The sequence below is a fragment of the Leucopleurus acutus genome, assembly GCF_964270905.1.
Source record: "Leucopleurus acutus genome assembly, chromosome: 1".
Classification (NCBI taxonomy): domain Eukaryota; kingdom Metazoa; phylum Chordata; class Mammalia; order Artiodactyla; family Delphinidae; genus Leucopleurus; species Leucopleurus acutus.
The window spans coordinates 73,965,801-73,990,763 of NC_139142.1; the positions used below are offsets into that span (position 1 = coordinate 73,965,801).

At 43.0% G+C, this 24,963-nt stretch overlaps 1 protein-coding gene across 1 annotated transcript in view; it reads left to right on the forward strand.

The window, feature by feature from the left end:
- Positions 1-4,404: 4,404 nt before the first annotated feature.
- SLC7A8 (solute carrier family 7 member 8) overlaps positions 4,405-24,963 on the forward strand; it is a gene marked incomplete at its 3' end in the record, with an annotated part of 57,013 nt that continues 36,454 nt past the window's right edge. The window contains exons 1-2 of the mRNA XM_082836355.1: positions 4,405-4,524; positions 5,114-5,303. Of these exons, the coding sequence (XP_082692481.1) occupies positions 5,156-5,303 (148 nt within the window). The 5' untranslated portion in view covers positions 4,405-4,524; positions 5,114-5,155. The remainder of the gene's footprint in view (positions 4,525-5,113; positions 5,304-24,963) is intronic.

Genomic DNA, 24,963 nt, shown 5'->3' on the forward strand with positions numbered 1-24,963 from the left:
TGCCACAACTACTGAGCCTGTGCTCTAGAGCCCGCAAGCCACAACTACTGAGCCCGTGTGCCACAACTACTAAGCCTGCGTGCCACAACTACTGAAGCCCACCCACCTAGAGCCCGTGCCCTGCAACAAGAGAAGCCACCGCAATAAGAAGCCCACGCAATGCAACGAAGAGTAGCCCCTGCTCCCTGCAACTAGAGAAAGCCTGCACGCAGCAATGAAGATCCAACGCAGCTATAAATAAATAAATAAATTTATTTTTTTAAAAAAAGACAGGGGCTCTCATCTTTGGAAACACAAATCTTCAGTGAAAACCAATGAGGAGGTGGAAGTTTCCATATTTAAGTACTCAGAACTGAAGTCACCTAAATCCTTAAAAAGAATACCAAGTCGCCATGACAGATGGGCCCAGTGAAGGAGTGAAGGACATGCAGCCTGCCTCAGGGAATGCATCTTTACTTCCTTCCCACTGGTGCTGGGCTGGCTCCATGGAATCTGGCCAAGCGCAGCAGACAGAACAGTAATCTGCTGGAATTTTTGTCTCTAGTGTCAGAGCAAGAATTCATCGTTATCCCAGAAGAGCATGAACTAATGGACCATCATAACGGAACAGGGTCTGCTCCATCCAAATTCTCAGGACTACATAGACCTTACAAGATACAACTTCCTTTGAATTTAGGAATATGTCCGAAAGGCAAACAGAGCATACCCTAAAAAGGGCTTATTAACTGAGGGCATCTCCTCATTTCATCTTCCTTTTTTTCTTACCTGTTTTGGCCTTTTCTTTCTTACTTCCTTCTTCTTTGCTCACTAATTTTCATCTGCTTTCCTTTTTTTTTTTTTTTTTTTTTTTTTTTTTTTTGCAGTACGCGGGCCTCTCACTGTTGTGGCCTCTCCCATTGCGGAGCACAGGCTCCGGACGCGCAGGCTCAGCGGCCATGGCTCACGGGCCCAGCCGCTCCACGGCATGTGGGATCTTCCCGGACCGGGGCACGAACCCGTGTCCCCTGCATTGGCAGGTGGACTTTAAACCACTGCGCCACCAGGGAAGCCCTGCTTTCCATTTTTAATTAAATAAAGTCTCTTAGAACCACTAGCTCAGGAAGCCACTGTTTGACTATAGGCAGTGGTCGCTGGAATTCTAAGAAGAAAGCTGGCTTTAATTGAAATCAGGGTTTCCTTCTGACTCTGGGCAGGTAGGTGCGAGAAGAAGAGTAGAGTGGGAGCATGGACTGTGAGTTCCCTCCCGGAAGAGATTTGGGAATTCTCTTAGTGACCTCAGACCTTATAGCTCTGCTACAAAGAACAAGAATAAAGTGCTTGTCTATTGGGTCCAGAAAAAAAAACGTCAAGGGAATTCCCTGGCGGTCCGGTGGTTAGGACTCGGCGCGTTCATTGCAGGGGCCTGGGTTCGAACCCTGGAACTAAGATCCTGCAAGCCGTGCGGCACGGCAGGAAAAAAAAAAAGTGAGGAATGGAGTGAATGTGCTTTGTGCATTAACTCTACCCCTTTGCATTAACAGATACTTCTTACCTGTTGTTTCAAAAAGGGAATATTGAAACATGACAACGTTTTTGTTCAGCTACCATACAAGCAGCATGCCCCCATGCCATATCCCTCTTTGTGCAGTAGATGTCAGCCTCACACAGCCTTTCTCTTCCTAAGTACAGATTCCTAAGAAAACGACCCTCTTACCCACCCTTTCCCTGGGTAAAAAGATCAATTTCTTCCCATCTTCAGCATGAAAAACAACAGTAAACAGTGACTCAGATATTGGAAACAGAGTTGTACTAAAGTACTTGGAAACTAACCAAACCGAGGACTATGGGAAGGGGTGACAAATGGAGGGGTGGGGGCAGATTAAGACCTGTGGATCTCACTGATGTTAGGTGTGGCATCAAGGTGGGTCTCTAAAAGCACAGTTATGACACCAATTCAAGAAGCGTGGACATGGCCCTGATCAAAGGTCTTCTGTTTCCCTCAGAAGAAGCTGAGGCATCAGCAAGTAGCTGTAATGTCCTGGGAAGATCTCAGTGTAAACCATTGATATCCCACTTGTCCAAAGGTGTCTTATCTTTGTCCTCAGGTAAGACATTCTCTGAGCTTCAGCTTCCTAATCTTTATAATAGGGAAAAATTACAGCCTTGTCTCCCCGAAGTATTTAATGAGGGGAAAAAAAAAATCAAGATATTGTGCAGAAAACAGTTTGTAGATAATGTACTATTTAAATGTAGGCAACAGATCTAAAATTATAAAGGCAAATGTAGAATCGAGTTATGAATAAAAAAGAATTCAGCACTAAAAATTTAATAACCTTCAGTTAATTATTTCTATAGATTTTTCTCAACATATCTCGCGAAGACTTTTCTTTCTCTCCTGCGCTCAATGTTAACCATGTGGAATTTTGACACACTTAGGATTTATTCCACAAAAAGATCCAAACCTGAAGGAAGCCTTATAATATGAATAAATGGTCCTGTTTATTTAGGGGGTGGGGTGGGGAGATTCCTTTTCCACCTTTTCCATTGTACCATTAATAGATAATCATAAGCCACTTATAAACTCCAAGGGCAAAAGAAACAGAAATATTAAATTTCAAAACCACTTTCTTTCCAATTGGGTGTGCTTAATACCATTGCATCCCAAAGTTGTATTTGATCCCACTCCCCCTTTAGCTTCTTAGTTCATACGTCGAGATGGCTAAAGCTTACCATATTGTGATCAGTTAGCACCAGTTTTGGCAAGAGACCTCAAATTCATCACATTCATGTTTTATCTCGTATTATATCTACACCATTTGAATTGAAACATTACTGAAGGAATTCATGTTTGAGAGCAGAAAGATTATTTGTTTTATAACTTGACATTGAAATTTGAGCAGAAGTCTTCAAACCAGATGGTTGATGCTTTCTGATATTGTCAGGAAAGGCCAAAAGCAATTCAAAATTTTTTCATTTCCCATGACTCATCCCCTCCCATGGAGTTCTGTGCTATATATTCCCTGCTTTGTCTGTTCTTTTTGTTAAAAATCCTTTTTACATCACCACCCCCACTTTTTTTTTTTTTTTTTTTTTTTTTTGCTGAGGCTTTCAATTTGCTATATCTTGAACTGCAGAAGGAGAAGCTGTTGAACTCCTAAACTTTGAAACCTCTTAATACTTGCTGAGTGTTCAAGGGGGCGAAGTAGAAAAGATTGCTGATTGGACTTTACCCCATGTGGAAAAGCCCTTCCTACAATAGCTCAACAATCCCCATTTTAAGGAATTATTTACTTCCCTTAAAATCCAAAATCTTTTGGAACATTCTGTAAAAAGTGAGGCCAATTTCTGTACTTAGTGGTCAGCTTGGGGAACTTTATTTTTTAGACCCACTTTAAAATCAAGTGCTTTTGCATAATGTATGTAATACAGATTCAAAATAATTTCATTTTAGACTTACAGTGTTGTCTGCTATATTGCTTCTTGCTGTTTTTTTCAGAGTACTTTGCAATTATAAATAGATGTCATTGCTCTCACATAAGGCAGTAGTTTCTGGGTAAAATTCTTCACAGAAGCCAAGATACAGTATCAGTATGGAAATAAGTCATCTCTTAACATAAACAATCTGCTTCATGATCAGCGAGGTGCTTATAACTCCCCACTCCCACTCCAGTCTGCCTTTCTAATAATTTATAGATGCAAAAATATTAGAAGCTGTAAAAGGCCCCATTCCACCAGATTTTGTGTCATTCTTTCCTGGGACCAGAGTGGGGGTCTTTCCCCCCCCCCGCCCCCCGTCCCCCGCCCCGTTTCAGATAACACTAAATAAGAGCTGCGAACGCTGAGGCTGCCACCTCTTCTGGGTAATTTTGTTTCCACGCTACTCTTCACAGCTGCTCACAATTATACTAAATGAACCTCTTTTCCATTATTCTTAATTCTTTCCATTCCCCTCTCCCACCCTGAATTTCCTCCTATTTTCAGATACTTGAAGATAATGTCCCTACAGCCTTCTCTCCTGTATCCTCAAATCTTCCAGACATAAATATTTTAATACATTCGCCAGTGTATTTCTGATGGTACTAAAGTGTCTGCACAACCGGTGCCTTATTTATAAAGCCCACATCTGCTGAAAGACCTGTAATGCTATACCAGCTCATGAAACCCTCCCGGAACGGTCGACATGGGAGGATTTTTAATACTTCCACTACCTACAAAGAGAAAGATGGAGAAAAGAGAGCCTATCGATTACAAAGGGAAATCTGTTAATCCATCTTCTCGGTGATCTTTGGCGGCTGTGTGCTGCTATTTACATTGAACAGAAAGGAGGAGACAGAGGATGGATAGGAACGGAGGAGGTGGGGGGCGGAGCTAGCTCAGCACATAAAACCCCTCGCTAAAAGGGGAACACGTTCGTTTGTGCCAGAGCCACTCTCCTGTAACCACGGGAGATGGGGCAGTCTGTGCCGTGAGGACGGAGATCGGAAGAAGGAAAACAGGGACAAGAAAACAAGCGAGACCGAAGAGGACATCTGGAGAAAGCGGAAGGCAGGAGACGGAGAGGGGAAAGCAACCCACGCCAGGTGGAAACAGGACCTAGAGCAAACCGGTCGGGTCCACGTTGTTTCTGGGAGAGAAGAGAGTACGGGAGGATTGCCTTTTTTCCTGTCAGTTAATGAAAACTACTTTTATCCTCATCATAAAAGAAAAGGGTAAGGGGAGGTAAAGACAATCTGTTTTCTTAGGGGAAGAGCTGAGGGAAATCCGGACTACCTCTTTGAAGCATCTGAAATAAGCCACTGCCTGGTACACATTGCTGAAAGGTCCTGGTTTCTGAAGAGCTACATCCTTTTTCAGGAGAATTCCAGCCGGAGTAGCTGGTACAGTTCTATTTTTATATTTAAATATCTATGCCTCCCCCTTGCCGCCCCCAACAACACTTTCCTTGTTTGTAAGCACGAGTGACAAGAAAGTGTCACGGCAGAGTAGGAATATTTTCATTTTTCTCTTTTATCTGCCTGGGTCTTTTTTTTTTTTTTTTAAAAGAGGGTAGGAGTGGTCCTTATCACATCACGGAAAAGGACGTCTCCATTTGAAAGGCTTTCTCTCTAAATATATTTACATCCATATGCATTAGAAAGAGAGATACCTTTCGGAGGTTGAAATCCTACTGAGAAACATGGAAAAAGGAGCCAGGCACCGAAACAACACTGGAAAGAACCACCCAGGTGGGAGCGAGTCGGAGGCCAGCCCCGAGAGTTCTGCAGGGGGCGGAGTGGCCCTGAAGAAAGAGATTGGATTGGTCAGTGCTTGTGGTATCATTGTAGGTGAGTCCAATTCCTTTCCCCACCGACCACTCCTCCCCGTCTGGAGGTCCTCTTGTAGAACCTTAACCCCTCATTCCCCCAACCCCCGTAAAGCACTATTTCTACTTCCTGCTCCCTTAGAAAAGAGTTGTCATTCACCTGTGCTGTAACCTATTCCCACTGGTCAAGTTTGAGGTATAGGAAGTGCTGTATGTCATACATCTCTTCCTCCAAACCCGGCTGAGAAGTTCTGTCCAGCGTTCACGGAATGGAGCAAATAGGGGCACACATCTGGCTGATGGTCATTGTTGCCTGGGAGCTTGTTGAAAATATTGGTCTCCGGGCTCCACACTTGACGGTTCTGATTCAGCTGACTTAAGGTAGGGCTGGGGAACCTAGATTTTTAACAGGCTTTCCTGCAGCCATCTCCTTAGCAGGCTGTGGACTGGCTTTTGAGACATACTTAGTCACTGTTTCATTGTTTACATTATATGAGACTATGGGCCTAGGGGGTGTGTCATAATAAAAATAGCTACAAACAGCAGTATAAGAATGCTTTGCCTTTCTATAGCTTTTACACCTTATACAGCACTTTCTCTTGGCAAAGCACATGTGATAGGGCTGTTATTCCCATTTCACAGAGGAAATAAATTATGGAAGAAAAGAAGAGACAGATTTTGCTTTTCTGTAAATGTAAATGTGTAGTTGGCAGTTTCTCTCGTTGCTTAATGGAGTCCATGTAACATCCACGTCTCTTAACACCCACGGAAGACCCTGTGAGGTTCTCAAAGGGAAATGGGAATAACTAGAATGGGGAGTCCGGCTGGGAGGCTTTGAAACTGGGGGAGCCTGAGTGTCCCCAAGAGTGCCAGTGCAGGCCACTCCAACCCCCTAACTGTACTCTACCGGGCAGGGGGTCCCAAACATGGCTCCATCTCGAGACAACACATATTCCTCTTTCCAGAGAGGCCCTAGAGATCGATGGGCAATGGGTCATTACTGTCCTCACTCCAGAGGGTGAGAGTTTCTTCTGCTGTCTTTGGTAGAGGGCTTTACCTTTTTCCCAGAGAAAGGGGCATGGGACAGTCAGGACAGATAGGTTTCTGTGCAGACTTCCTTTTGAAGGCATGTAGTGTCCTGGTGCCCACAGCACTTGGATAACCCAATGGTCCTCATGGTAGCACAGAGGCATTTTGGCACCTGAGCAATGGTGGCACTGGAGAACACCCTTTAAATCAAATCAAATCAGTACAATATTCAGATAGTCCTCTTCACCTCTACACCCAGCCTTCATACATCACATTATCTCCACTCTGCTTTCAAAGTGGAATCCCACTTTATCTAATTCTCTGACTCTGGGAGGTTTTCCAGGCATCTACAGTTTTAAGAAAGGTAATGTTATTTTAAACAATTATAGTCATGATTTGAATCTCTCATGACCTTTTCTGTCTCTCCCTTATTTCAATTGCTCTAAAAAATGAGATCAGCAAAGTACTCAATATGTATAGCACATGCCAATTTAAGGTCTGTAAATAGCCCAGAGCCTGTTACCTCTTTCACCCGTTTGACTGAGAGGATTAAGAATTTTCCCGCCTTGGGAAGGTTCTGTTTTATCCACAGAGTGCACACCCACATACACACAAGCACAGTCAGACCTCCTTCCTGCCTCAGCCTTGTTCACCCACCCCTACATATGTGCAGGTTTTCAAAGGTAGAGAATATTCTCCTATATACTGAGCTTGTTTTTGTCTCTGTCTTTATCATTTGTCTAAGACTATGAAGAAATGGGAGTGTCCAGGTATAAGAGATATAGTTTTAGTTGGGTGAATGCTACTACTGATTTGTCCACAGCCTCATGGATAGCACTTCACGGTAAGAATAGTCCCAATGCTCCCATTGGTATTATAGCAACCAGAATAATAACTCTGGTAGTCTATGGTGAAAAGAGATCCCAAATATGTGATTTCAGAGAAATCAGGATATTTTTCCAAAGTGCAAGAGTCCTTGTACAGTTAATAGTCACGATTGTATCTCCATTTAGGCTGAGATACACATTTCCCCTTTAGGGTGATGTGGAGATGAAATCCTTTCCATTTCCCCTCCTGTGTGGCTGTTGATTTACAAATGTGCTGAGTAGCTGCCCTGTCCTCTAGAGGGGTTTCCGAGTGGATGACAGTGATTCAAGTTTTTTCAAGACCAAATGCAAAAATAGAAATGGCATTTTTCACATGGAATTCAGTGATCTGGTGTGCACTGTCAACACTGTGGAAGGAAGAGAATTTGAAGGCAAAAAGAGAAAGGAAATTTCCTAAGGTCATGAGGTATGGGAAAGTAGCAACTGCCCCAAATCTATCTCATATCCAATTGACTTAGAGGGATAAGTTAAACTATGTTCCATAAAACCTCATAAAATTTCACTCACAATCATCATTGATGATTTAAAGTAGGAATAACAAAATGGCAGGTGTTACAAGAATATAAAATGAACTAATAGAAGACTCATGCCCTAGAATTATTTATAATCTGACTGGGGAGATGAGATTTATATACATTAGACAGAGAACATTGAAAATTTATGATACGGTTGAGCTGTGTAAGGAGGACAAAGTTAGGTGAATGGTGAGAAGCACAAAGAGAGAGAAGTTCTCACCCAGAACTAGATTAAGAAGCATCTTGAAGGACATGGAGAAAGATGGAGTAGAGAAGGTAATTCTGGGAGATTTGGTAGGTAGACGGAAAATGACTAAACTGTGATTTCCTCGAGCAAAAAAATGTGTCGTATACGTCTCTGAATCTTTAGTGCTCAGCAGTGTCCCTGACATGAAACAGTTACTCAAATGATTGTTGAATTTAATTGAGCCTTGGACAAAACTCTGAAGAGCGTAGTAATAAAAAGTATTTATCTGAAGGGCTCTTGGGAACCTGGCTTGAAAATCTTTAAGCCAGGAATAATTTCATCAACTTAGAAATGAGGTTGACCTGTTTTTAATTTTTTAACATCACCTCTGCCCTAATCTAACCAGGCTATTGCTCTCCACATACTTGGCCAAGGAAACCTGTTGGCAACAGGTGAACTTAGATTTCTCCATGAATGTGGAGTCTCCCCCAAATCTAAGGAGAGTATGAAGGAGCAGCAAAATTCATTAATTGATGCTATCAAAGCTACTGTTAATAGATGTCATTATTAAACACTTATTATGTGCCAGACACTGTCCACTTTCCAAACATACATTGTCTTATTTATCTCTCACAATAATCCCGTGTGGTAAGCACTTCCTCGCCCTTCATCCAGATAAGAAAATAGAGGCTCAGAGGGACAAGCAACGTGTTGAAGGTCACACAGCTGAAAAGTATTGAAGACTCAAACCTAGAGCTTGTCTGAATCCTGAATCAAGCTTGTAAGCATTGTTCTCTACTCTTTTAATTTTCATGTCCTAAAAGAGGTGTTTTCATTTAGATCCTGGGCAGAGGTCCTTATTTGTTTTTATAGATGGAGCAGTTAGTGTTGCATTCCAGGTGAGGAAGTGTCCCAGTATAAATGAGAACTGAGCAATCGGCTGGGAGTGGAAGAAGGTACCGTTCTGGTACAGCTGCAGGAACACTTGTGGGGGAGCCTGAGGTGCGCTGGCTCAGCTACTGCAGGATGTGATCAGCACAGACCACGCTCCCATTAACTCTCCCACATGCACACCTTTCCTCTCTGGACCAGCATTCTTTGCAGCCATGGTAGAGGTGCCCACAGAGTTCCTGGCTGTTTAGGTCACTTTATATCAGTTATGTATTTAGGTATGCACCCAGAATCTAGGTCTGAAGGCACTAGTTCAGCTACAGAGCCTACAGAAAAGATTCATGATTTGTTAGACCATTTTGTTTTTAACACAATGTATGTTTAAGGGGTACCTTGGTATATTTGCTGCAGAGCAATATTGGATGCAGGTCTAGCTATTAGACCACTCTCTTTCAGCTAACAAGATGTTTAAAAAATAGTATTTATTGAGCTCTTACTAAATGCCAGTTCCTGTGCTATAAACTCTTTACATATATTACCTTATTTAATCCTGACTACAGTCCTATGGAAATAGGTATTATAACTCTATTTTATTTTATTTTATTTATTTATTTATTTTTGGCTGCATTGAGTCTTCGTTGCTGCACGCGGGCTTTCTGTAGTTGCAGCAAGAGGGGACTACTCTTCGTTGCAGTGTGTGGGCTTCTCATTGCGGTGGCTTCTCTTGTTGCGGAGCACGGGCTCTAGGCGCGCGGGCTTCACTAGTTCTGGCACGAGGGCTCTAGAGTGCAGGCTCAGTAGTTGTGGCGCACGGGCTTAGTTGCTCCGCAGCACGTGGGATCCTCCCGGACCAGGGCTTGAACCCGTGTCCCCTGCATTGGCAGGTGGATTCTTAACCACAGTGCCACCAGGGAAGTCTCTATAACTCTATTTTAAACATGGGGAAATTGAGTCACAGAGCTGGGAAGTAATTTGTCTGGGATCACACAACCGACTACTGAGATGGTCTGACTCCACAACCAAAGCTCTTAGCCATTCCCCGTTTCTAATTGGTAACCAAGAGAGGCAGGAGGGAGGCTGGTGTGTATTGTGTGGTGGGACAGTGGGACATGCAGGACCATAACCCTGACACTGGAGTCTGGAAAGACCGTGGATGTCTGATGCTGGAAAAGTTGGGGGGAAACTTCTTTTTTTTACATCTTTATTGGAGTATAATTGCTTTACAATGGTGTGTTAGTTTCTGCTTTATAACAAAGTGAATCAGTTATACTTTTTTTTTTTTTTTAAGGGGGAAACTTCTTTTAAAGGCTATTTGTCAACAGAGAAGTGTGGCTATAGGTATAACCATACTCAAATGGCACTGGACTGATTTGGAAACATTTCAAGTCCAAAAGATTTTCAGACCCGTGTGTTTTTACACCACTTTAGAAAATTTTACATTTTAGTCTCTAATTTGATGTATTAGCTTCCTAATCCCCAAAATGTCAATTGGATGTTAACCAGAGGCTGGAGTGTGAAAATTGCTTCTCGAGTTTGTACTTCAATTTTTTTTTTTAAACATGGAAGGATTAGCATTTGGTTCATTCATGATGAAAGCATGTTTAAAACTGTCATTGTTCTCAAAGAAAACTCTGAGACAGAAGCCAACTTGGACACTTGTCAAAACAAACACATCTTAGCGAATAGAGAAACGCTATACCCAGCGGTGTAATAATAATAATATAAGTAGCTACCATTTCCTGAGCACTACTATGCACCCAATTCATAGTACCTGATCAGTGCTTTATGGATATTCTCATCTAATCCCATGAAATAAGTACTGTGGTAGAAAGGACGGCATTGAATGAATAAGTAACTGAACAGTGGCAGAGCCAGGATTCCCATCCAGGTCATTGAACTCTGAAGCCACTGGGCTTAATCAAAATGCTCCACAGCATGGAGCTCAGGGCGGCTGGAACCAGGGATCTTGTTGCTTCGTGCCAGGAACCAAGGAGCTCGAGGAGCAAGCTGGTTGAGCCTGCTACTGTCAGGGCTGCAATATGTTCTCTCAAAGAGCAGAGTTATGCAGAATAAGTGAGTAGCACGAGACACTTAGGTTAGGGAAAGAAAATAGAAACCCAGCAGGTAAAAAAATATGTTCCAAGAAACAGAAACAAACAGCCCATTCTGTTTAGAAAAACAGCAACAACAAAAACACCCTGTACCCAGATCAGATGACCTTCTCAGAGAGGCCAGCACCATATATATCACTTTTTCTGAATGAAATCGGCTTACTGAAGTGGCATGGAGGTATGGGGCATACTGGGTGAGGCTTTCAAGTTGCCCAGCAAGGTTTTCTGCTTTCCTCTGAGGGTTAATCCAGCAGCACAGCTACCTGCAAAGAAACGCTTCAGGAATGTCTGTTGTTGCTCTTGTTGTTTGGTTGTTATTTTTGGGGGGGTGGTGAGGGGTTATCAAAAAAGCAGGCATGAGCAAATAATCCCAAGAATATATTCTGAACCACCCCAAACAACAGAAAGTTAGGAGTCCATCCCTTCTAATTTTTAACTCCCAGCTGAGCGTACAGAGCAAGAAGGATCATGCCTTGTTCCCCTCCCAGAACTTGCCTGCAAAAGAGCCCTCCCCACCCTCACCCCCCCACCAGCTCTTCTCCCTGGACATCTGGAATGGCAAAGTGCAGACAGCTCCCTGGCTCAGGGGTAGGGACTGCTGGTCATAGGATCCGGTCGGCCCATATTTTAACATTTCGCAAACACTCATTCAGCGTTATGTGCTAGGCCCTGTGCTAAGCACCAGTAAATTTTCCTTCTAAGAAGCCAAATTATCTCTCAAGTCTATTTTAAGCTGTTTCATTTATAGAATGAATGAAGTCTGAGCTGAAAAGCTTTATCGATTGCATCTCATCCCTCATCCTTCCACACGGTCATGAGTCTTCCCATTGGTTTGCTCCCTGCTGTAAATATCTTCAGCATTACCAGTGATGTCACTCCTGGGGAAAGGATTTCACATTATGCCTTAAGATGTTCTGGGCCATCTCACACTGAGCAGCATATTGTGAAGGCCGATTACCCAGAGGGTGTTCCGTTGCTGCAGAATTGTTAGTGTACTTTTCTCAGTATATATAGATTTTCAAGGTGTCTGCTTGTACATCTGTGAGATGCGTACGTTCTTCAGCTGCCTCTTTAGAGTACAATTCTGCATAGGGTGTTGACTCAGCAGCTGATACAGCCAGGTCAGGTTGCCTTAGGGATAAGGAGGCGTTTGTTAGGTGGGCCCTGATGCTGGAAGTAGGAAGCATAGAATGAATTTTTCCATGATTTGTATTAGCATGTTGTGGAAAGGGAGGAACCACTGATGATATCACAGAACAGGAAGAGCTTTGGAGATAGTCCTGGATTTTTAAACTACTTCCCTATTTACAAGCTTGGTAACCTGGAACCAGTTAATTATCAGTAAAATAGAAATTTCTTGTGGAGTATTAAAATAAGGCTGGTAGGGCTTCCCTGCTGGCGCAGTGGTTGAGAGTCCGCCTGCCGATGCAGGGGACACGGGTTTTGTGCCCCGGTCCGGGAAGATCCCACATGCCGTGGCGCAGCTGGGCCCTTGAGCCATGGCCGCTGAGCCTGCATGTCCAGAGCCTGTGCTCCGCAGTGGGAGAGGACACAACAGTGGGAGAGGACACAACAGTGAGAGGCCCACGTACCGCAAAATAAATAAGTAAAATAAAATAAGGCTGGTATCCTATGGTATATGTTCAGTAAATATTAGTTTCGTTCTCTCCTTTAAGCTCATCGTCCACCACCCCCTCTTCCCCCAATCCCCACTCTCACCCCACCTCCACACTCATTAATTCTGGTTTAGAAACGTAGATTAGATTAGGTTGATTGGGTGATGGGAAGAACTGGCCAATTCAGCCCAAGTCTGACCCGTTTATCAAGCAGCCAATGCTTTTCCTTTTCTCTCTGTTGACTTGAGTCTACTTACTCAATCAGCTTCTTGTGCTTCCCCTGTTCCAGGAAGCTTTTTTTGAATAGCCTCCATCGGTGACCTTTTCCATCCCTAACATCTTGTCATGAGTCACAATTGCGCTCATGCAACTTCTGCTGTCCCTGGTGGTGTCAATTCTGTGTCCACATGCATCATGTTCACTTCTCTGCACGATTCCCTGAGGGCAGGGACTGAGTCTTTCTCATTTTCACATCCCCATGTATTCAGCCTGGCACAGGGTAAGTGCTTAGAAAGTATTTGTTGAAAAATAGCAGTCAGTCTAAGCCAGATCATACATTAGAGACCTGTCTGCCAGCAATGTGAATATGCTTTATTTTTTTGGCTGCATTCGGGATCTTAATTCCCTGACCAGGGACCGAACGTGCACCCTCTACAGTGGAAGCGTGGACTCTTAAACAATGGACAGCCAGGGAAGTCCCTGAATACGCTTAACAATACCATACACTTAAAAATGGTTAAGGTGGTAAATTTAATGTTGTGTGTTGAAAACAAAATTTTTTAGCTTAAAAATGAGTTATTCCCATGAACAATAAATTTTTGCACTTAGCAAAAAGCAAACAAAACACCAAGCACCCAAATCTCATTTAAGTTCAGATTTGAAAAGGACTTTAGGAATTAACCAGATGATGACAGGCTGATCTCAACCTTGGCACTATTACCTTTTGGGCCAGATACTTTGTTGTTTAGGGGGGGCTGTCCCATGCAGCATCCCTGGCCTCTACCCACTAGATGCCAGTAGCACCGCCTCCCCAGTTGTGACAGCCAAAAATGTCTCCAGACACTACCAGTTGTCCCCTGAGGGTGGGGAGATGGTGCAGAATTGCCACTGGATGAGAACCACTGATGCAGACAAAGCCTCTCACTGCTGGTGCCTGGTTTCCCAACCAGACAGGGAGATGCTGGAAGCCCGATGTGAATCCTTAATGGTCATTTTTGAGGGCTCAGCACTCTTAGCCCCTCAGGCCAGGATGCCTGTCTTTTAATGGCTAGTGGATGGTGGTTGGCTCCATCTATGTTAAATGGCTAGTGGATGGTGGTTGGCTCCATCTATGTTAAAAGTCCATGTGTGAATAAGTGCTTCCCAATTACTTTTCGAAGCAAGCATGTACAGAGTGGGTGCTCAATAAATACTTCTTGAGATGTAATTACCTGTTGGCCACCTACCTGTGGCATCTAAAAATTGTACCCAGACAATGCTTCATGGTCCTGGCTCTGCAGTGCTATTTCAGAACCAAACGTCCAAAGCAAGACCATTATTGGTGTCTTCTAGAGATTATTTCTATCCCTACGGCTCTAAATCCTAGTAGCTTCTTATATTTGCTGGCATTAAACAGATTATAAAATGTTTCCACGCATGTGTGATCGCATTTCATCCCCACAACAACTCTGTGAGGTAGGCAAGGCAGGAGCAAGTATTCCCATTTAACAGATGAAGTAGGGACTCTCAGAAAAATTCAGGTCACACGGCTTATGGGTGGCAAAGCAAGAACTCAATGGCTCCTCCGACTCTAAGCCTAGCACCCATTTCACTCTTTAGCATGGAATCCGAACCAGCAGAGTCCTAGAGCGCCTTCCACATCTCTGTTGGGCAGGAGATGGCAACACCACAGGGTGTGTGTTGGAGTCGTGACCAGCCGTCACCCTGAGGTAGCTGTTTGTACAGTCCTGATGGGAAATGGACACAGGGTGAGAGGCATGGTGAGATTCCAGGCCTGCCATGAGGATCAAAGCCTGGCCTCGATATGCTGACCCTACTTCCATGCTGTTCCCCTAGTCCTGAAAATCCTGAGACTCTCCCAGCCACTTTGTGGGAGAAGCACAAAGAAGGTTCACCTTGGCTTTCTCTGGACATCATAGAAAAGGACAGAACCTCCAAGGGCCAGGAGAAGCTCTGGCTAGATTCCAAGAGGAGCATGAGTCAGTAGGAAAGGCCAAAGCCTTTTGGATTTGAGAGTCTCTTGGGCATTAGAAGTCTGTAATTCCATGCCCTAGGAAATTCTTTGATGGCTACAGCATTCCAGCATGGACAGGCCTGGAGGTGAGTAAGGCCTTAATATGAATCACATGGGTATTTGCCCACAGGTGAAGTCAGCAGTTATTCATGGCAAATGTGGATTTTCTCAATTCCAGCAGTTTTTCTAGTGACAACTTGCCCACTGATACAACTTGGCCCCCCCCTTTTTTTTTTTGTTGGGGGTAGGAGTTTATTAATTAATTAATTTATTTTTGCTGTGTTGGGTCTTCGTTTCTGTGCGAGGGCTTTCTCTAGTTGTGGCAAGCGGGGGCCACTCGTCATCGCGGTGCGCAGGCCTCTCACTATCGCGGCCTCTCTTGTTGCGGAGCACAGACTCCAGACGCGCAGGCCCAGTAGTTGTGGCTCACGGGCCTTGTTGCTCCGCGGCATGTGGGAATCTTCCCAGACCAGGGCTCGAACCCGTGTCCCCTGCATTAGCAGGCAGATTCTCAACCACTGTGCCACCAGGGAAGCCCCTTGGCCCCCTTTTTTTTTTTTTTTTTTTTTTTTGCGGTACGCGGGCCTCTCACTGTTGTGGCCTCTCCCGTTGCGGAGCACAGGCTCCGGACGCGCAGGCTCAGCTGCCGCGGCTCACGGGCCCAGCCGCTCCACGGCATGTGGGATCTTCCCAGACCGGGGCACGAACCCTTTTCCCCTGCATCGGCAGGCGGACTCTCAACCACTGCGCCACCAGGGAAGCCCGCCTTGGCCCCTTTTTAATGGAGTGGTTCACTTGGCTTTTCTTTGCCAGAACAAGCCAAGCTGGACCTCATCGTCCAGGCATTCTAGGACTGATTTTTCACTAAAGAAGATCTATGTGATGAGATGGTTATTTTCCCAATTGGAGTGGATGAAAGAGAGGATTGAAACCCTGACCTCCAGTACCTTGGCTCTACCAGGCAGTTGGGCATCTCATTCTTGAATGGCTTTGTAGATGATGAGCCTAAGAGGAAAACAATGGAGAAAAAAAAATCCCTGCCATAATCAACTTTCTTCCAACCTCTCATCAAGAAAGGTTCATAGCCAAGGTGGAAAAGCCCTTTCCCAGTTCTCCTTTTTCTTTTTTTCTTTTTTATAAATTTATTTAATTAATTAATTTATTTCTGGCTCTGTTGGGTCTTCGTTGCTGCACGTGGGCTTTCTCTAGTTGTGGCGAGCGGGGGCTACTCTTCTTTGCGGTGCGTGTGCTTCTCATTGCGGTGGCTTCTCTTGTTGCAGAGCATGGGCTCTACGTGCGCGGGCTTCAGAAGTTGGGGTGCGCGGGCTCCGCAGCACGTGGGAGCTTCCCAGACCAGGGCTCAAACCTGTGTCCTCTGCATTGGCAGGTGGATTCTTAACCACTGCACCACCAGGGAAGACCCCAGTTTTCCTCTTTCAAAGCCACTCCAGATAACCCTCATTTGGACAGTGTAAAGTTTAAAAGCCCTGCAGTTAAGGTGTGTGTTGTGTAATTTCTAGAGGAGAGGCAGCTTGGAGTAGGAGGAACCCTTGGGCCAGGAGTCCAAGGTCATGCCTCTCGTCCAGGCCTTGCTACCTATGCAGTATGTGACTTTGATCAAGGCTCTTCGCCTCTCTGAACCTCAGTCTTTGCAAAGGTAAATAGGGATGATAGTGCCTGACCTGTGCACCCAAGAAAGTAGCTGTGAGAATCACGTAAGGTAATGGACATGAACATTTTGTAAGTCATCATTGAATGTGGTATTGCAATAGAAGGAAAGAGTCAGATCTGTGTTCCAGTTCTTTAATAAGCATCTTCTGTGAACCACTCTCATTGACTATGGGGTGGAGCATGTAAAATTGACAATTTTCAGGGAAAAGCTTAAGGCTCTGACAGAAGATTTAGGTTCTAATCCAGTTACTACTAACTTACCCTGTGATTTAGGCAAATAACTAACCTCTCTGGGTCTCAGTTTCTTCATCTGTAAAATAGGAATAATAATATCTCCCTCATTTTCTCCATTTGGAAAAATGAGAATAATAGTTGCCCCACTTTCTTTCCCCATAAATTAGAGATGGTAATAGTAGCCAGTCTGCTCAGCAGTGAAATGAGTAGGTTGCTTTACTCATTTGCCTACAGTACACACTTGACATATTTCAAAGCTTTTGGAGGCTCCAGATAAACAGGTATATTAAATTGCTCTGCGGAGATCAGTTCTAGATTGACATCAGACATCATTTATTCGGTAAATATTTATAGGGTGTTTACTATGTGACATTTCACAGGTAAGCAATACAGTTTCTGCTTTCACAGAGCTTGCAGTCTTAGTGGGGTAGATATATATTAATCAAATAGTTACACTAAAGATTGTATATAATAGGCACCACTTTTTAAAAATTTATTTTTATTTATTTTTTTATTAATTTAATTTTATTTATTTTTTATACAGCAGGTTCTTATTAGTTATCTATTTTATACATATTAGTGTATATATGTCAACCCCAATCTCCCAATTCATCCCACCACTCCACCCACCGCCCCCCCCACTTTCCCCGCTTGGTGTCCATACGATTGTTCTCTACATCTGTGTCTCTATTTCTGCCCTGCAAACCGGTTCATCTGTACCATTTTTCTAGGTTCCACATATATGCGTTAATATACGATATTTGTTTTTCTCTTTCTGACTTACTTCACTCTGTATGACAGTCTCTAGATCCATCCACGTCTCTACAAATGACCCAATTTTTTTTTTTTTTTTTTAGATGTTGGGGGTAGGAGTTTATCAATTAATTAATTTATTTTTGCTGTGTTGGGTCTTCGTTTCTGTGCAACGGCTTTCTCTAGTTGTGGCAAGCGGGGGCCACTCTTCATCGCGGTGCGCGGGCCTGTCACTATCACGGCCTCTCTTGTTGTGGAGCACAGGCTCCAGACACGCAGGCTCAGCAGTTGTGGCTCACGGGCCTAGTTGCTCCGCGGCATGTGGGATCTTCCCAGACCAGGGCTCGAACCCGTGTCCCCTGCATTAGCAGGCAGATTCTCAACCACTGTGCCACCAGGGAAGCCCCCAAATGACCCAATTTTGTTCCTTTCTATGGCTAATATTCCATTGTATATATATATATATACCACATCTTCTTTATCCATTCATCTGTCGATGGGCATTTAGGTTGCTTCCATGACCTGGCTATGGTAAATAGTGCTGCAATGAACATTAGGGTGCCTGTGTCTTTTTTTTTTTTTTTTTTTTTGCATTTGCCTGCAATTTGGTCAAATAATATATATATTTTTAACATCTTTATTGGAGTATAATTGCTTTACAATGGTGTGTTAGTTTCTGCTTTATAAGAAAGTGAATCAGTTATACATATACATATACATATGTTCCCATATCTCTTCCCTCTTGCGTCTCCCTCCCTCCCACCCTCCCTATCCCACCCCTCTAGGTGGTCACAAACCACCGAGCTGATCTCCCTGTGCTATGCGGCTGCTTCCCACTAGCTAGCTATTTTACGTTTGGTAGTGCATATATGTCGATGCCTGTCTCTCGCTTTGTCACAGCTTACCCTTCCCCCTCCCCATATCCTCAAATCCATTCTCTAATCGGTCTGTGTCTTTATTCCCGTCTTACCCCTAGGTTCTTCATGACACATGTGTCTTTTTGAATTATGGTTTTCTCTGGGTATATGCCCAGTAGTGGGATTGCTGGGTCATATGGTATTTCTAATTTTAGTTTTTTAATGAACCTCCATACTGTTCTCCATAGTGGCTGTATCAATTTACATTCCCACCAACAGTGCAAGAGGGTTCCCTTTTCTCCACACCCTCATCAGCATTTGTTGTTTGTAGATTTTCTGATGATGCCCATTCTAACTGGTGTGAGGTGATACCTCATTGTAGTTTTGATTTGCATTTCTCTAATAATTAGTGATGTTGAGCAGCTTTTCATGTGCTTCTTGGCCATCTGTACGTCTTCTTTGGAGAAATGTCTATTTAGGTCTTCTGCCCATTTTTGAATTGGGTTGTTTGTTTTTTTGATATTGAACTGCATGAGCTGTTTGTATATTTTGGAGATTAATCCTTTGTCCATTGATTCGTTTGCAAATATTTTCTCCCATTCTGAGGGTTGTCCTTTTGTCTTGTTTGTAGTTTCCTTTGCTTTGCAAAAGCTTTTAAGTTTCATTAGGTCCCATTTGTTTATTTTTGTTTTTATTTCCATTACTCTAGAAGGTGAATCAAAAAAAATCTTGCTGTGATTTATGTCAAAGAGTGTTCTTCCTATGTTTTCCTCTAAGGGTTTTGTAGTGTCTGGTCTTACATTTAGGTCTCTAATCCATTTTGAGTTTATTTTTGTGTATGGTGTTAGGGAGCGTTCTAATTTCATTCTTTTACATGTACCTGTCCAGTTTTCCCAGCACCACTTATTGAAGAGACTGTCTTTTCTCCATTATATATCCTTGCCTCCTCTCTCATAGATTAGTTGACTGTAGGTGCGTGGGTTTATCTCTGGGCTTTCTATCCTGTTCCATTGATCTATATTTCTGTTTTTGTGCCAGTACCATATTGTCTTGATTACTGTAGCTTGGTAGTATAGTCCGAAGTCAGGGAGTCTGTTTCCTCCAGCTCTGTTTTTTTTCTCTCAAGACTGCTTTGGCTATTCGGGGTCTTTTGTGTCTCCATACAAATTTTAAAATTTTTTGTTCTAGTTCTGTAAAAAATGCCAGTGGTAATTTGATAGGGATTGCATTGAATCTGTAGATTCCTTTGGGTAGTATAGTCATTTTCACAATATTGATTCTTCCAATCCAAGAACATGGTATATCTCTCCATCTGTTTGTGTCATCTTTGATTTCTTTCATCAGTGTCTTATAGTTTTCTGAGTACAGGTCTTTTACCTCCTTAGGTAGGTTTATTCCTAGGTATTTTATTCTTTTTGTTGCAATGGTGAATGGGATTGTTTCATTAATTTCTCTTTCTGATCTTTTGTTGTTAGTGTGTAGGAATGCAAGAGATTTCTGTGCATTAATTTTGTATCCTGCAACTTTACCAGATTAGCTCTGGTAGTTTTCTGGTGGCATCTTTAGGATTCTCTATGTGTAGTGTCATGTCATCTGCAAACAGTGACAGTTTTACTTCTTCTTTTCCAATTTGTATTCCTCTCTTTCTTCTCTGATTGCCATGGCTAGGACTTCCAAAACTGTGTTGAATAATACTGGCGAGAGTGGACATCCTTGTTGTGTTCCTGATGTTAGAGGAAATGCTTTCAGTTTTTCACCATTGAGAACAATGTTTGCTGTGGGTTTGTCATATGTGGCCTTTATTATGTTGAGGTAGGTTCCCTCTATGCCCACTTTCTGGAGAGTTTTTGTCATAAATGGGTATTGAATTTTGTCAAACACTTTTTCTGCATCTATTGAGATGATCATATGGTTTTTATTCTTCAATTTATTAATATGGTGTATCACATTGATTGATTTGCGTATATTGAAGAATCCTTGCATCCCTGGGATAAATCCCACTTGATCATGGTGTATGATCCTTTAATTTGTTGTTGGATTCTGTTTGCTAGTATTTTTTTGAGGATTTTTGCATCTATGTTCATCAGTGATATGGGTCTGTAATTTTCATTTTTGTACTATCTTTGGTTTTTGTATGAGGGTGATGGTGGCCTCATAGAATGAGTTTGGGAGTGTTCCTTCCTCTGCAATTTTTTTTTTTTTTTTTTTAATTTGGCTGCATTGGGTCTTCATTGCTGCGTGCACGCTTTCTGTAGTTGCGGTAAGCAGGGGCTATTCTTCATTGTGGTGAGTGGGCTTCTCGTTGCGGTGGCTTCTCTTGTTGCAGTGCAGGGGCTCTAGGCACACGGGCTTCAGTACTTGTGGCTCGCGGGCTCTAGAGCACAGGCTCGGCAGTTGTGGCACACGGGCTTAGTTGCTCCATGGCATGTGGGATCTTCCCGGATCAAGGCTCGAACCCATGTCCCCTGCATTGGCAGGCAGATTTTTAACCACTGTGCCACCAGGGAAGTCTCCTCTGCAATTTTTTGGAAGAGTTTGAGAAGGATGGGTGTTAGCTTTTCTCTAAATGTTTGAGAGAATTCCCCTGTGAAGCCATCTGTTCCTGGACTTTTGTTTGTTGGAAGATTTTTTTTTTTTTTTTGAGGTACGCGGGCCTCTCACTGTTGTGGCCTCTCCCGTTGCGGAGCACAGGCTCCGGACGGGTAGGCTCAGCGGACATGGCTCACGGGCCCAGCCGCTCCGCAGCATGTGGGATCTTCCCAGACCGGGGCACGAACCCGTGTCCCCTGCATCGGCAGGCGGACTCTCAACCACTGCGCCACCAGGGAAGCCCTGTTGGAAGATTTTTAATCACAGTTTCAATTTCATTACTTGTGATTAGTCTGTTCATATTTTCTATTTCTTCCTGGTTCAGTCTTGGAAGATTATACCTTTCTAAGAATTTGTCCATTTCTTCCAGGTTGTCCATTTTATTGGCATAGCGTTGCTTGTAGTAGTCTCTTAGGATGCTTTGTATTCCTGATATGTCTGTTGTAACTTCTCCTTTTTCATTTCTAATTTTGTTGATTTGTGTCCTCTCCCCCTTTTTCTTGATGAGTCTGGCTAAAGGTTTATCAATTTTATTTATCTTCTCAAAGAACCAGCTTTTAGTTTTTTTGATCTTTGCTATTGTTTTCTTTGTTTCATTTATTTCTTCTCTGATCTGTATGATTTCTTTCCTTCTACTAACTTTGGGCTTTGTTTGTTCTTCTATCTCTACTTCTTTTAGGTGTAAGTTTAGATTGTTTATCTGAGATTTTTCTTGTTTCTTGAGGTAGGCTTGTATTGCTATAAACTTCCCTCTTAGAACTGCTTTTGCTGCATCCCATAGGTTTTGGATCATTGTATTTTCATTGTCATTTGTCTCTAGGTATTTTTTGATTTCCTCGTTGATTTCTTCAGTGATCTCTTGGTTATTTAGTAATGTATTATTTAGCCTCCATGTGTTTGTGTTTTTTACGTTTTTTTCCCTGTAATTGATTTCTAATCTCATAGCGTTGTGGTCAGGAAAGATGCTCGATATGATTTCAGTTTTCTTAAATTTACCGAGGCTTGATTTGTGACCCAAGATGTGATCTATCCTGGAGAATGTTCCGTGTGCACTTGAGAAGAAAGTATAATCTGCTGTTTTTGGATGGAATGTCCTATAAATATCAATTAAATCTATCTGGTCTATTGTGTCATTTAAAGCTTGTGTTTCCTTATTAATTTTCTGTCTGGATGATCTGTCCATTGGTGTAAGTGAGGTGTTAAAGTCCCCCACTATTATTGTGTTACTCTCGATTTCCTCTTTTATAGCTGTTAGCATTTGCCTTATATATTGAGGTGCTCCTATGTTGGGTACGTATATATTTATAATTGTTATATCTTCTCTTGGATTGATCCCTTGATCATTATGTAGTGTCCTTCCTTGTCTCTTGTAACATTCTTTATTTTAAAGTCTGTTTTATCTGATATGAGTATTACTACTCCAGCTTTCTTTTGACTTCCATTTGCATGGAATATCTTTTTCCATCCCCTCACTTTCAGTCTGTATGTGTCCCTAGGTCTGAAGTGGGTCTCTTGTAGACAGCATATATATGGGTCTTGTTTCTGTATCCATTCAGCAAGCCTGTGTCTTTTGGTTGGAGCATTTAATCCATTCACGTTTTAGGTAATTATCGATAGGTATGTTCCTATTACCATTTTCTTAATTGTTATGGGTTTGTTTCTGTAGGTCCTTTTCTTCTCTTGTGTTTCCCACTTAGAGAAGTTCCTTTAGCATTTGTTATAGAGCTGGTCTGGCAGTGCTGAATTCTCTGGCTTTTGCTTGTCTGTAAAGCTTTTGATTTCTCCATCGAATCTGAAAGAGATCCTTGTCGGGTAGAGTAATCTTGGTTGTAGATTCTTCCCTTTCATCACTTTAAATATATTGTGCCACTCCCTTCTTTCTTATAGAGTTTCTGCTGAGAAATCAGCTGTTAACCTTATGGGAGTTCCCTTGTATGTTATTTGTCATTTTTCCCTTGTTGCTTTCAGTAATTTTTCTTTGTCTTTAATCTTTGTCAGTTTGATTACTATGTGTCTCGGCGTGTTTCTCCTTGGATTTATCGTGCCTGGGATTCTCTGCACTTCCTGGACTTGGGTGGCTATTTCCCTTCCCATGTTAGGGAAGTTTATGACTATAATCTCTTCAAATATTTCCTTGGGTCCTTTCTCTCTCTCTTCTCCTTCTGGGACCCCTATAATGCGAATGTTGTTGTGTTTAATATTGTCCCAGAGGTCTCTTAGGCTGTCTTCATTTCTTTTCATTCTTTTTTCTTTATTCTGTTCCACGGCAGTGAATTCCACCATTCTGTCTTCCAGGTCACTTATCCATTCTTCTGCCTCAGTTATTCTGCTATTGATTCCTTCTAGTGTATTTTTCATTTCAGTTATTGTATTGTTCATGTCTGTTTGTTTGTTTAATTCTTCTAGGTGTTTGTTCTTTAATTTTTCCAGGTCTTTGTTAAGCATATCTTGCGTCTTCTCGATCTTTGCCTCTGTTCTTTTTCCAAGGTCCTGGGTCATCTTCACTATCATTATTCTGAATTCTTTTTCTGGAAGGTTGCCTATCTCCACTTCATTTAGTTGTTTTTCTGGGGTTTTATCTTGTTCCTTCATCTGGTACAAAGTCCTCTGCCTTTTCATTTTGTCTGTCTTTCTGTGAATGTGGTTTTCCTTCCACAGGCTGCAGAATTGTAGTCTAATTTATTTATTTATTTGTTTGTTTGTTTATTTATTTATTTTTGGCTGTGTTGGCTCTTTGTTGCTGCACACGGGCTTTCTCTAGTTGAGGTGAGCAGGGGCTACTCTTTGTTGTGGTGCACGGGCTTCTCACTGCAGTAGCTTCTCTTATTGTGGAGCATGGGCTCTAGGTGCATGGGCTTCAGTAGTTGTGGCATGGGGGCTCAGTAGTTGTGGTACACGAGCTTAGGTGCTCCGCAGCATGTGGGATCTTCCCAGACCAGGGCTCGATCCCATGTCCCCTGCATTGGCAGGAGGGTTCTTAACCACTGCGCCACCAGGGAAGACCCAGCATCACTTTTAAGTAAATGTAATGTGAATATTCTTTGGGCTCCAGTACACAGCTGTGCTCTGAGTGACATTCCTCCCCCTGTAGAAATTCTAGAGGCTGCTAAGGGGGAGGAGACATCTGATTCTGGTTTTCTAGGTAGTGGCTTCCTAGAATCAGGGCAAGGCATTCCTCTCCTTCCCATCCCGTAGTGCTCGGTTTTGGTTAGCATAATTCAATTTTTTTTCCACTTTTATCTTTGTCATTTTAATTGGTCAAAATGAAGATTGTTGATGGGGAGAGCTCAAGTTTTATAAAACGAGAACTCTTGTCCCAGTGCCAGCCCTCACCATCTACTACGGCAGCTCCATGGAAGGACACGTTATCCAAGAATCAGCGGAGACAGGAAGTAGTCAGACCCTCGAAAAGGGCTGTTGGTCTTGCACCTCCCACCCTCCACCTGGGGTGATGGGGAGGGGCACATACTGTGGAAATGTCAGAACGAAAGCAGGAGAATCGAAGTGCTCACTCGTCTCCACTGCGGTGTTTTCTAAGAACCTTAGTGGAACTTTGACACTCCTCATTCCTGAGAAGATGGAATCTTTTCAGTACATTCACCGCCCTTTTCCCTGTGGCAGCAGCCATTCCTGGTTCTGAGAACTGCCTAGCTATCTCCCCACCACCCTTTCGGCACCTTAAAGACCAAAGCCAAAACCTTGTTTTTCTCCCATATTGATTGTTTTTCTAACCCCTCGAGCTAGTTTTATAAGCTTCTATTGCCCTCTTCTCGTCTGGCTTTAAAATGCCCTACAGATGACTCTTCTGATAAATTCCTGCCAGGCAAGGAGTTTACTATTACCTTTCAGCACTATCAGCAATCCCATCTCATGTTTAGTGTGGCAGATGAAGGGTCTGTTGACAGGGTGACTGTGTCCTGAATCCTGGGATGCTACCAGGAGGCCCTTTTAGTCCTCACTGACCCAACATCCATGCACAGCACACATGGGGACAGGTTGAGGACAGAGGAGGGCTGAAAGGTGTCCTCTCATTCCAAGCCTAGGACTTTAAATAAAAATACCCAAAAAAGGAAAAGCCTTTAAGAACTGGTGGCACCTGGGATCTCATT